A 13828-nucleotide genomic window follows, 5' to 3' on the forward strand; every position below is an offset into this window, starting at 1 on the left:
CCGTGTGCATTTAACTAGAATTACAGCTAAACAGTAAAATCTAAAATGCATTTCAAGAAATATTTCCTCCAACATTTCACGATCACATTACATTAAAGTTCATTGGTATCCTCTGAGAGATGTCCTAACTTCATTTGATAGCACCAGAATATAACTTTAGCTTTAATAAACATTTATTAAAGTAAATTGTCATATTACAAACAATTTGTGCATGGATTAGAGAGAAATATGATTCTGGATAGAAATGCAATTCTTTACCAAAATCTCTAAAATGAGGCTGGTCCTTGTTTAAATTGAAATTGTGGCAGATTGAACCAAACTTAGCACTGTTTAGTTTCATATTAAGTATAAGTTAACAAAAATATATATCAGCAAATTCTTTATCCCATCTTATGTTTTGCCACCGAGGCAGGAATTGTGCAGTGAGGATATATTGGCTGCCTGGGAGAGATTAAATTCTAACATCATGTTTGCAGATGGCCCTGTACGTTTTGAAAACAGGCATTTCTGTGAGTTCTAGCCCAGAAGAATATCAAGATTCTGGGAGCATGACACCCCAATGGAAAGACACACCATATTATATTGCCCATATGATTCTTTTTCCAGTTGGGAGGAGAACATATGAATCCATGAAAATTATTTTAATTGATCTTTTAGTGTCACTTTTGCCAGATTGTCAGTTACTGGTCATTGTTTTAAGACGTAATTTGCGAATTTATTGGAACTATTACAAAAAACAGGCATCCCACGGGTGATGTGTAATTGGCCAGAGTGCTGATGTAAATGGAGCTGTGGTATCTGTGAGCTCCAACTTGAATTAAAATCAATTCTCTTGCCTGACAGTCTCACAAAGCAAGTTCATGTTTTATTGAGTATTAAACATTCTGTGGACTCAAAACATTCTTAATTTTGTACTTTTTTTAGGAAGAAATGTGTGAAACTTTCTAAAGTTGTGCACTTTTTCATAATTATAGTCACACTTACACCATAACATTACACACACAAGAGTGAATCAGAGTTTATAATAATTTCCTCGCACAGCCATTGTTTTTCTTGTGATGGTACGTGCCAGTACATTGTACCAGCACCTCTAATGTGACACGTATGTTTATTAATCATGCTTAGCGATTGGGCAATGTAAGTGAATGAATTAGAACATTTATTTATTTAGACTTAGAATTTAATTATTATAAATTAAATATCCCCAATGTTGGGTATGTTAATGGAAAAAAATTGTTGATAAATATAACTTAATTTTAATTGAGATGTGTACTGGTACATTTTTGTCTAGAAGTAAGGCACTTTGCTCAGCACACAGCCTGAAATATTTGCAACAAAAAATGAATTGGTATCTCAAATATCAAAGGGAGATTCCATAATTTTCCTAACACTTGACCTCACATTGAACTGTTCCCCACACTTTGGTAACTGCGAGGTTCTGTTTGAAATTCTGTTTATTATTTAGTGGCAATGAAGAACTGCTTTGGAAGTATGCATCATTTATTCAATATCTATGTACTGCAAGGGAAGCACAAATTATAGGAAAGTAATAAATGTAAAATTATCTTGATATAATGACTGCATTCCGATCTTAGTTAAGTATTGAACTTCTATGGATGTGACAGTCTATCTGATGACTTGATATATAATTTTATATAATAGTTTAATGGCATTGCCTCTTTTACTTATGACAAGCATGCCATTTTCATGGAATTTCATGGGCCCATTGTGCACATATGAATCTGGCTCTGATCCTGGAAGTGCATTATTTAGATTGAGGAATTACTTTTCTTTTCTTGTAGAAATTCCAGGTTCTGGAGAATTTTGTAACATTTCAAAATAATCTTTAAATATGTTAGTATGAAGCTGTATTTGCTAAGATTTTTGATTGTTTTCTCCCGACCCAAAGGGTGAACCTGGCGATCTTGGAAAAGTGGGGAAAGTTGGAGAGCAGGTACGGATTGGCTTTCTGTTCACACTTCATAACCACAATTCATTATGTCAAGCCGTATTTTAATTATTGCACATCTGGCATAAATCTAAACGTGTCCAATTTTAACCATGCACCATTTAAGCACTTAGTCCAGCTAAAACACATTCGCAAACCAAACATGGGCTTTTACAACTGTTTGTGCTGAGCTGGCAATATTGAAATGTTGTATGTGCTTATCAATAAAAATGCTGATTGCTGGAGAACAAATTGTGGTCCAGTCATTGCACTGCATAGTTGGGAAATTGATCATTGTTAATGAAGCACTGTAAGTATCTTATTTCCATAAATAATACGTGTAGAGATTGTTTGCAAACATCTTGTGCCTTCAGTACATTTTGCTCAATTTTAACTCTACAAATGTTTTTAATTAATTTTTAAACTATTTCAAAATAAACAAGGTGAATAAAATCAGAACGGTCATTGTATGCTGAGCGATTCTTTTGACAAATTGCTACATGTTGGGAGTATCACAAACATAACAGGTGGCCATGGAGAAGTGGCAAGCAGAACCCAAGGATCTACACTTATGGCAGGAATGAGAGACTGCGTTTCATGGGGAGAATCGTCCATTGGTCATTGTTAGTGCCTCGCAAACAGTACACAGTTAAATATAGATTCGCTGGTTGCTGCATTATCTAAGCTACCAGGGGAGCAGGCATACATTTTCAAGTAGATAATGAGTATGCAACATAAATTAATACAGCATTTCCATAAAATCACTATTTGTACAGCATGGAAAAAATGGATATCATGAATCTGTATTATGTCCCAGGTAGTCATGAACTATTGAGATATTAATACATATAAGAGATACGGAAATTCTGCATGTAGGCCATGTGCAAAGATCTGATCAGAACAGAATAACCAAGATAAGTTGAAATGAATTTCTAGTTTATAAAGTAAAAATGGCTGCAGCAATATGGAGTCAAAGTAGGGAATTGGAACTGATAGGATTGATTTTTAATCGAACAAGAATAAACTAAATAGTCCGTTAAACTGTAATGTTCAGTGACTTATTATGATTTTCCGGTACTTCCACTATTTTCGCACTCACTGAGGAACTTAATTCAGATATGATCTGTGCAGTGCCTTCCGTCCATAAATCCCACTGAAATACTGGTTAAAACTATTTCAAAATGTGATAGAAATTAAACAGACCAATGAAAATGATGAATTGTTCAAAAAATTAAATAATCAGCATTACCTAACAATACTTAACTGTAATTTAAAAAAATATATGAAGGAAAATAGAGAGATTCCAAGGAATTATAGGCCAGTAAGCCTCACGATACAAGAAGGATTGTTAAGTTATTGGAGAGGATTCTTCAGAAAGGATTTACGCCCATTTGAAAGGGAATGGGGTAATTAGGAACAGTGAGCATAGCTTTGTACATGGCAGGCCATATCTTATTAATTTGATCGAGTTTTTCGAGGCCGTGACAAAAGTTTGATGTTCTGCCACCCAGGTCAGAATGATACAACTGACGCAAAAAATAAGAGTGTAGTCTCACTCGGTCCATTTCAGTCAATGGAAAATAATAATAATAATATTGGCAATCCAGCCAATCCTGTTTTCTACAGATTTCTAAGGGCCCTGTTTGAACTTTTTTGTATTGGCTGGACATTTTGTAACACATGACCCAATTTAGGATAATTTGTATAAAATTGCTGCTAATATGCAAACCTGATTAATCAATGAAGTGACAAATGCTTCAAAGTCCATGCACAATTTCCAGGTCAAATTAGTTATTAATTGGTGGACTCACAATGTTTGTTATTGCTTTTAAAATGAAAGAATGCTCTTTTCTTTACCAGGGCGTGGCAGGATTCATGGGACCAATTGGAGAGCCTGGGAAGATTGGGGAAAAGGTATATAGAATTAATACCGTCAATTTATGTTAAAACTGAGATGTTGGAATATAATAGGCATCAGAATTACGCATGGATATTAATGGCTGTTTTGAACAAAATACATCTAACCCAGTGATAGGTTTCAAGTCCATGGTATGTAAAGGCATTGCATTTACTCCATTCTCTACAATTAACACATTACTCAATTTGTTGGAAATAGAATTTTATTTTTGTCCCATATTGGCAAATTCCACTAATTTGCGGAAGCAAATCCCCTCACAGGTGAAATAACAGGGAATGTCAGAAATAATTCAGGCATTTTAATGGAAAATTTGCCTTTTATCCAGGAAAGGTTGGAAGCACATGCAAAATGAACCAAAATAAGGAACTGAACGTGATTAAAGAAAAGGGAAACAATGTTTAAAGTGTGTAATTTAGATGGTATGTATGGTATATTTTGCTATTCAATCACTAAGCTTCATTTTTCTATGGGGAATTGACTGCATAAAGGGATATGGTGCTACATGGATAGACACAAAATGCCGCATTAACTCAGCGGGTCATGCAGCATCTCTGGAGAACATGGATGGGTGACATTTCTGGTCGGGCCCCTTCTTCAGACTGATTCTAGTAGAGAAGTCTGAAAAGGGTCTCGATCCAAAATGTCATCTATCCATGTTCTCCAGAGACACTGCCTGACCCGCTGAGTCATGCCATCATTTTGTGCCCATCTTTAGTATAAACCAGCATCTGCAGTTTTTGTTTTAATTACATTAATGTACCATGGATACAAGAAGGATATCTCCATGAATCTGATTCAAGTGTAAACGCAAAATGCTGAAGACATTACAATTCTGAATCCAAACACTCAACATTTTACACTGCCCTTTCCCCATCATATTCGAAACACATTGGATCCATGATAAAGAGCGCACACCAAGGCCATTGGTCCCATCTCTCTAAAGTCTCATGTTAGAGCGTTATGTAAAGTGTACTCTGGAATACCCACTGACCATTGCTTGCTCTTGTTTCTGCAGGGTGATCGTGGTGAAACAGGTCCTCCAGGTCCTCCAGGAGTTAAGGGAGCAATGGTAAGGAGGACGTTTGGTCTCCCTCTCCCTATCTCTTTGCCTCCCTACACTCCTGCTCCTACAACTACTCAACAAGCCTGTCTCTACAAACCTTCCCCACTCCCCTTCCTTAATCCTCTTTTACTACCTTCTCCCTCCTACCTGCCCTCTTTCCTCCTGACTTCTTTCTCCACCCATTCCCCCCTCATTTTTCTGCAGTGTCCATCTCTCTGTCTGTTAGTGTGCAAAATTAGAGCACATGGTATTGTGGGTAGGGTATTGACATGGATAGAGAACTAGTTGGTAGACAGGAAGCAAAGAGTAAGAATTAACGGGTCCTTTTCAGAATGCAGGCAGTGACTAGTGGGGTACCGCAAGGCTTGGTGCTGGGACCCTAGTTATTTACAATATATATTAACGAGTTAGATGAGGGAATTAAATGTGACATCTCCAAGTTTGTGGATGACACAAAGCTGGGTGGCAGTGTGAGCTGCGATGCGGATGCTATGAGGCTGCAGGGTGACTTGGACAGGTTGGGTGAGTGGGCAGAAGCAGGAAGGCAGATTATTATCTGAATGGTGTCAGATTAGGGGAGGTGCCAAGAGACCTGGGTGTGCTTGTACATCAGTCACTGAAAGTTAGCATGCAGGTACAGCAGACAGTGAAGAAAGCTAATGGCATGTTGGCCTTCATTGCGAGAGGATTTGAGTTTAGGAGCAAGGAGGTCCTACTGCAGTTGTACACGGCCCTAGTGAGACCGTACCTTGAGTATTGTGTGTAATTTTGGTCTCCTAATTTGAGGAAGGACATTATTGCTATTGAGGGAGTACTGCGTAGGTTCACCAGGTTAATTTCAATGATGGCGGGACTGACATATGATGAAAGAATGGGTCGACTGAGCTTGTATTCACTGGAATTTGGGATGAGAGGGGAATCTTATAGAAACATATAAAATTCTTAAAAGAATTGGACAGACTAGATGCAGGAACAATGTTCCCTATGTTGGGAGAGTCCAGAATCAGGGGTAACAGTTTAAGAATAAGGGGTAGGCCATTTAGGAGTGAGATGAAGAAAATCTTCTTCACCGGGAGAGTTGTGAATCTGTGTAGTTCTCTGCCACGGAAGGCAGTGGAGGCCAATTCACTGGATGTTTTCAAGAGAAAGTTAGATTTAGCTCTTAGGGCTAAAGGAATCAAGGGATATGGGGAAAACGGGGTACTGATTTTAGATGATCAGCCATGATCATATTGAATGGTGGTGCTGGCTCGAAGGGCCGAATGACCTATTCCTGCACCTATGTTTCTATGTTTCCCATCCACCCATTCTTCCTTCTCATTCCCCTGCTCATCTGCTTTTTTTACCCTTTCCCCTTCTCTTTACCCAACCGCTTTCACATCAACTACCCTTCTCTCCTCTCGTCTCGTCACCATCTTCTCATTCCCTCCCTTCTCTCTGCTCTCTCTTTCTCTTTTTCCCTTATCTCTTAGCATTCCTTTCACTTCTTCCCTTCTCTCTTCCCTACCACTCCCATAGCCTCCTCTACACCTTCCCTTTCCCCTTTTCATTCTCTTCCTCGACTCCCTATCTCACCACTTTGCTCTTGACCATTAATGTATGTTTTTCCTCTTTTTATTCTCCTTCCTCTCTCCTTCCCCTACCATCCTGTCCTCTTATCTGCTCTCCTCTTTTCCCACCCCATTGCTTCCTCACATTCCTTTCCCCTGCTATCTCTCAACTTTCAACCTCTTTTTCCCCTCCCATTTATCTCCCTCTCCCTTATTTACTTGCTCCTCCCCCATACCCTCTCCCCCATGTTATTCCGAAAGCCATGTTTTCTGAGTTATGTTGACAGTTTCCATCCATCATACACATTTGTTTAGTTTAGTTTAGAGATACAGCACAGAAACAGGACCTTCAGCCACCGAGTCCGTGCTGCCCAGCAATCCCTGCACACTAACACTATCCTGCACACACTAGGGATAATTTACAATCCTTGCTAGCAAATTAACCTACAAACCTCTAGGTCTTTGGAGCGTAGGAAGAAACCTGCGATCTCAGAGAAAACCCACGCAGGTCACGGGGAGGATGTACAAACTCTGTACAGACAGCACCCGCAGTCAGGATCGAACCCGGATCTTTGGCATTGTAAGGTAGCAACTCACCCACTGATCCACCATTTGTATGATGAGAAAATAATAGCTTCATGATTATTTCTTAGATAACTGACAGACTTGTACAATGGATAAAATATACTCCTATAAATGCAAGTTCTGAAATACATAAGAGTCTGCAATTTTTTATTATCATGTATTCGGAAATAAAATACTGCCAGTGCTGTAAATCGGACATAAAAAGGGAAGGTTATAATCACACAACATGCCAATGCTACAACAATAGAAAGTGAAGCAGAGTTAATGTTTCATCAATGTCGACTCCCAACAACAATGCTGCCTGGTCTGCTGAATATTTCCAACATTTTCTGCCAGGATCGAACCCGCGTCTCCGGGGCTGAAAGCGCTGTAAGGCGTGCTGCCCTGGGTCATGGGATCTCTTTCCACGCTAGATGACTCTATGAATCTAAGATGTGATATGTGATCCAAGAGGAAGGGATATAGGTGGAAGGGGATGAGGATAAAGGGAGGCAGGAATATGGGAGAAATGGGTATGCATCCAATTGGGACAGGGAAAGGAAGAGGGGTAAAGGTGGGAGGGGAGTATTTGTTGCAGATAAATAAATAAACTAACAGAAGTGTTTCTCAAAGGTACAATGGTCTTGCCAGAGTTTTTGTGCCATCTTTACTACATCCTGCTGCTGAACTGCTCCATCTGGTGGCCACAGTGAATATGAATTATTAAAAATAGTGAAGAAACCAGCTGTCTGTACAGAGTTTGTACGTTCGCCCCGTGACCGTGTGGGTTTCTCCCGAGTGCTCCAGTTTCCTCCCACACTCCAAAGATGTATAGGTTTGCAGAATAATTTGGCTTTGGTAAAAATTGAAAATTGTCCTTAGCGTGTAGGATAGTGTTAGTGTACGGGGATCGCAAACTCTGTGTGCTATATCTTTAAAAACTAAAAACTAAAGCTGAGAAATGAATTGATTAAATATATAAATTGATTTTCCATATTCTTCTTAATTACAATGTTTCTGTCGTGCCTACTGACATGATTAATCTTATGGACTAATGCGTAATTATCAAACCACAGAGGTGATGTATTGCAAATATCATTCTAAAAATATACTATATTTTAACATGTTGTTGCTCAAGGTAACTGCACTATATTCAGAATTAAAGAACAGAATCTCAGGACATTCTTTTTTTTGTCAGGAAGATGTTAGCTTTGTATTTGCATTGTGGTATTGGTACACTGAGGTGTCAGTAAATAGCCTCTCCACATGTGGAATCCTATTTACTGACAAAAATGACATCCAGTAACGTTACCTAAGGTCTCAGTGATCAGAAGCCAGGTACTTTCAACACAGAAGTAAAAGGGGTAGATGGACCACAACACTGTTTTACCAACCGGCTATGTTTTACTATGTTTTCATCCAAGAAAAGTAGCCTGGCAAAGGAGTGATTGGAAATTGAGAGAGGAATGTAATGTAATGTAAAAACAAGGAACTGCAGATGCTGGTTTACAAAAAAATCACAAAATGGTGGAATAATTTAGCAGGTTAGTTAGCATTCCTGGAGAACAGTCGAAGAAGGGTCCCGGTCCAAAAACACCACCTATCCATTCTCCAGGGATGGTGCCTGATCCGCTGTGTTACTTCAGCACTTTTAAGTAATAAACCTCAACTTGTTTGCACAGTTTTCAAAGACAAAGTGTGGCATGGTTGGACAGCATTAACCAATTTTATGCAGATTTCTGAGTGCGATATCTTTGGTCGTTAATGAGGATTGACTTACTGGTACAGGAACTTTATATAACCTTGTTCTCTTTTTCCATTGTCCCGCTTACATATATCATGTCAGTTGCAGACTGTCCCAAAGTTTGTTTCTGATGAGACTTTCAACCACCTTGGTTAAAATCACAAATGAGGGGTTTTCATTGAGGAAGAAAGAACATTTGATAATGTTGAAGGCACAAACTTAGTTCAAGGGGTCAGGCACATTTACCAACAGGGGAGGGCAGAATGCTGCACCACTCTTTGCCAAAAGCATCAAACAAATTGACTCACACTGAGATACCATTTACTACATTCTCAGGTAATTTCAGCAAAATTCAGTGGCTACAAATGCCAACATTTTGCAAACGAGAAGCACTCCATCGTCAACAGATGAGAAATTAGTAAAATAAAAATGGAGAAAGACCTCTGACAAACCACGTGGTGTTCATGGTAAAGGTTGCCAGACCATCCAAAAGATGTTAGGCCACTTTTAAGATTGCCTGCACTTTTGGGTGTTCTGCACTCTATCCCTTTAGGCTCTTTGAAGTAAAAATGTAAAGGCCACATTTATGAAAAATCTGGTAGAAATGTTGCCTTTTTGCACTAAATGTGTGTACAGCAAGTGTCATGTTGGCCTTCATAGGGAGAGGATCGGAGCAAGGAGGTCCTACTGCAGTTGTACAGGGCTCTGGTGAGACCACACCTGTCGTATTGTGTGCAGTTTTGGTTTCCTAAGTCGAGGAAGGACATTCTTGCTTTTGAGGGTGTGCAGCATCAGTTCACCAGGTTAATACCCAGGATGGTGGAACTAACATACTGTATGATAAGATAATGGTTTAACTAGGCTTATATTCACTGGAATTTAGAAGGATGAGATGGGTTCTTATAGAAACATATAACATTCTTAAGAGATTGGACAGTTTAGATGTAGGAAAAATGTTCCTGATGTTGGGGGAGTCCAGAACCAGGGGTCACAGTTTAAGAATAAGGGGTAGGCCATTTAAGACTGAGATGGGGAATATTTTTTTTCACCCAGAGAGTTGTGAATCTGTGGAATTCTGTGCCACAGAAGAGAGTGGAGGCCAATTCACTGGATGTATTCAAGAGAGAGTTAGATATAGCTCTAAGGGCTAAAGGAATAAAGGGATATGGGGAAAAAGCAGGAACAGGGTACTGATTTTGAATGATCATCCATGATCATATCAAATGGCCTACTTCTGCACCTATTTTCTATGTTTATATAATAATGGGTGTCAGCAGAAGCAGCATCCAGAAATTCTGAAGAATAAATTCCAAAAGTTAGGGTGACTCTGACTGACTTCAGGAACACTTATCTTCAGTGACACTTGAAGTTTGCTGGGTAACCAAACACAAGTGCCTGTGCTGCTCTCAACGTTTGGGTCACCCTAACTCTCAGAAATCTTGTCTCACAATTCTTGAAGTCTGTATCTTCTGACATATGATACTTTGCTGCTCCATTGGATAGTTTCTGATTTTTCATCAAACCTGGAAGGAGTATTTGACTACATTGCCGGACCCCCAACGTTTTAAGCATTCATAATGGCTAATCATGTTCTTCAATTTACCTCTCTGACACCTTCCCTGCACATGTGCCTCTTTCTGATTGAAGTTGGCTTCTGAACATACTGTTCTTAAGAGGTTTTTGCGAGTTAATCTATCTTGTCAGGATCACTCTCCAACCGCTTTCCTTTTAATGCACAATGCACTCGTACATAGCTACCACCCTCCTGGTTGTATTACCATGCTGTCTTTTCAGGGTTACTTGCTACAGTCAAAATTTTGAAGAAAGTTATCATCATTGTAAACATAACATGTAATGTTCTTAAAATGGAACCCATTTAGTGCTGTTTTGGAACTGCTACTAATGAATTTCAGATTACCAGTGCTGTTTTAAAGCCAGGAAACACTACAGACAAATTTCTGGTCTATGTTTTGTCTTCTGGGTAGATTAGAATTATATTACATCATCTACATCTCATTTAACAATAGCTTAGTTGAATAGAGGGGTAGATAGTTGATTAGCAGCCAAATTACTCACAAATGTACTGTATGAGTATATGATTTATATGCTATACACTAGTTCAGCGACACTTGTTTATCCTGATGCATAGAATTAATGTTAATTTAGCAAGGTAATGGTTAATCTGCCGGTCACAGCATTTATCTGATAAATTGCATGGAATCAATCCAACAGGAAGGGCTAAGATTAGGAATAAAATTATTTTAGAATTCAATATTTATCTGCCAAAACTGGAACTGTTACAGCATAAACAACATCTAGAATTCAAAACTGATAAAAATGGGCATTAGAAAATTGAGAGCTGCTGCCAATAATAAATATTAGATAATGTTTGCTTTTATCCTATAACATACAGTTAGGTCTATGTAACTACAACTGGGATTAAATCATGTGATCTTATTCTTAAACACAATATGCAGCAAAGGGGGAATGTTTACAGTGATTTCCAGATTTTATTTTTCTCTGCATCTTGTGGTACATATCAAACCGAGACCAGTGTTTTCTCTGTGAAAAAATGTGGGGATTTTCTTTGTCCATAATTGTTCTTATACTCAGGTATTGCTTTTAGCCAATTACTTTAAAACAGTGTAAAGGGCCAGATACCCTGATTCCCAGCAATGAGGAGACCAAAAGCAAGACCAAGTTAGCATTCAAATCTGGTCCAAAATCTGGAATATAAAAAGGAAATGCGAGGGAAGATTATTATGGCCCTGATTTTGATGAAAAACATCAATAACCAATGCATATTGTTACTGATGTGCGAATCATCCAGCAGTGTGTGGTATTTGAACCACTGCGTTGCTGGTCAACTTGCACAATTCCACCTGAAGATTTCTAAAAATTGCACCTCTTGAGTAATCTCACAATGCACACTAATTTCCCTTAAAAGCTGCTAAAATGTTAAATAATGAACATAGTAAGCAACCATTGACATGATAATTGTTAATGATTGATAGATCATTTTATTTTACTTGGAATGTGAAAAGTGATTCTCATTCTTCAGATTGTGTTGACCACAATGTGCTGGAGTAACTCAGCAGGTCAGGCAGCATCTACAGAGGACATGGATAGGAGATATTTCGGGTCAGGACCCTTCTTCAGACTGTACATGTATTACCCCTAAAACTTCAAATTGTGAATTTTTTAAAGAGATTTTAAAATTTAAATTATTACATTTATTTTCATTTTTTTCATTTCTGTTACTTTTCTGTTTCTACAATCCATTCTTTTTGTACCACACTTTTTTTGTAAGTTATTTGCCATTGAATTAATTAACTAATTCGGTCCTTCCTTCCTCTATTGTTCAATATGTAAGTGGACTAAAGAGAGAAACCATTTGCTGCCACAGTCGCCACATTTATCATCATCCTTTTGTCTTCGTGTCATCAGATTATGCTTCTGATATTTTAGTCAACAAATTGAACGTTCAAACTTAAATTTGTGCCTACGCCTTTAACTAAAGGCACACACAGCAGTCTTATTGCCACAAAATCGGGACCAATTTTTTTAATTATGAAAATTTGTAGTTTTACTAAAACAAACATTTTAATTTTTCTTTCCCAATTTATCCACCAATTAATGATATATTGTGGTCTTCCCTTTGATGAGAATTCTGAAAAGCTAATCTTACGCAATGAGATTGTCATCAGCTGTAATTGGTATAGTTAACATGAGTATATTTAGTAAAATATGGTTTGTATTTGTAGAAGTTGAAATTTGGAATATAACTAATTACAATCACATTGACTATATTCATTCCAATTTTTTTCGTATTAGTATGGATTATTACATTGTGGAACTGAGGTACATGACAATTGCACACCCATCATTATTGTCCATATTTCTTGGTAAGGCTCCTTTGGAGCTTTCATCTCAGTATTGCCATCTGGATGGAATTGGGTTAAAAATGGCCAAACTTAGCACTTTCTGCTCAGTGAACTAAAAGCGGAGATGGCTATAAAAGCTGTGCAACTGAGAAATAACTTGCACACATTCTGAGTGAAAGCAGCCATAAGACATCATAGATGATGTGTTGTCAACATATGGTGCATACATCACGATATTGTGATAAATTATTCCCACCAATTGGCATACATTCAAGGTAAGATACCATTGTGAATTCCCTTTAATTCATGTATTTTTGCACTCTGCACTGCCAAACCACTCCTAACCGCATTCAGACTGCTTATGGAAGGTTAACTGAATGCAGCTTAAGACTTTTGTGTCAATAAACTTCTCAGTTCGTAGCCTGAAGTTGTGAACGTAAGTTTAGCTGCCCACCCAGAAATGCTAAAGAAGGATTTTTAATACCAGTGGCTATTTTTAAAACAGTTGAATCTGTTTACCCGATATGTTTTAAATATGTTGATAATTGCTGTGGGATTGAGGGCATTCCCCCTCTGCCCACTGGAACCTGAACACACATTCTGTGTATTTACTGTCTCTTGGCCAATGTAGCTAGAAAAACGGAATATAGATGTTTCAGTCTACATTTGCCAGAAAGAGGTCTGGCACATAACAGTCAAAGTGAATTAAATGACACAGAAATATTTATTGAAAGCAGTTTCCTTCACAGGAAATGGCAGCAAAAGGAAGGTTGCACTGATGGCCAGTCATAGATGTTAGAAAAAAACGTATTTCTCACTGAACACCATTTTTTATTTCCCACAGATATATACTGAAAATTCTGTTCTGTTACTTTTAAATGAACGAACACATGTACTTAAGATTTTTTTCCAAATATAAAAGGCAAAATCTGTACATTATCCCACATTTAAAGATGCTATCTACTCCAATTTAAAATATAATATATTTATTTTGGTTAGTCATGTCTTCCAACCTATCCAAATATGAATTAATAGGTGTAATTGTACATTGTGGCGAGGTTGGTTCATGTACATAGGACTCGATGACTGTCCGCTTCTAATTTATTTGTGTGCAGTATTTTCTTAAACAATAGTTTTCTTCATCTAATTTATTCAAA

General features: G+C 38.0%; 1 protein-coding gene across 2 annotated transcripts in view; it reads left to right on the forward strand.

Annotated features, from left to right (window-relative positions):
• col27a1b (collagen, type XXVII, alpha 1b) overlaps positions 1-13828 on the forward strand; it is a 313539-nt gene that overhangs the window by 186245 nt on the left and 113466 nt on the right. For both annotated transcript variants that reach the window (XM_055660163.1, XM_055660164.1), the window contains exons 24-26: positions 1910-1954; positions 3809-3862; positions 4882-4935. In XM_055660163.1, the coding sequence (XP_055516138.1) occupies positions 1910-1954; positions 3809-3862; positions 4882-4935 (153 nt within the window). The remainder of the gene's footprint in view (positions 1-1909; positions 1955-3808; positions 3863-4881; positions 4936-13828) is intronic.

The sequence above is a fragment of the Leucoraja erinacea genome, chromosome 31 (genome assembly GCF_028641065.1).
Source record: "Leucoraja erinacea ecotype New England chromosome 31, Leri_hhj_1, whole genome shotgun sequence".
Lineage (NCBI taxonomy): Eukaryota > Metazoa > Chordata > Chondrichthyes > Rajiformes > Rajidae > Leucoraja > Leucoraja erinaceus.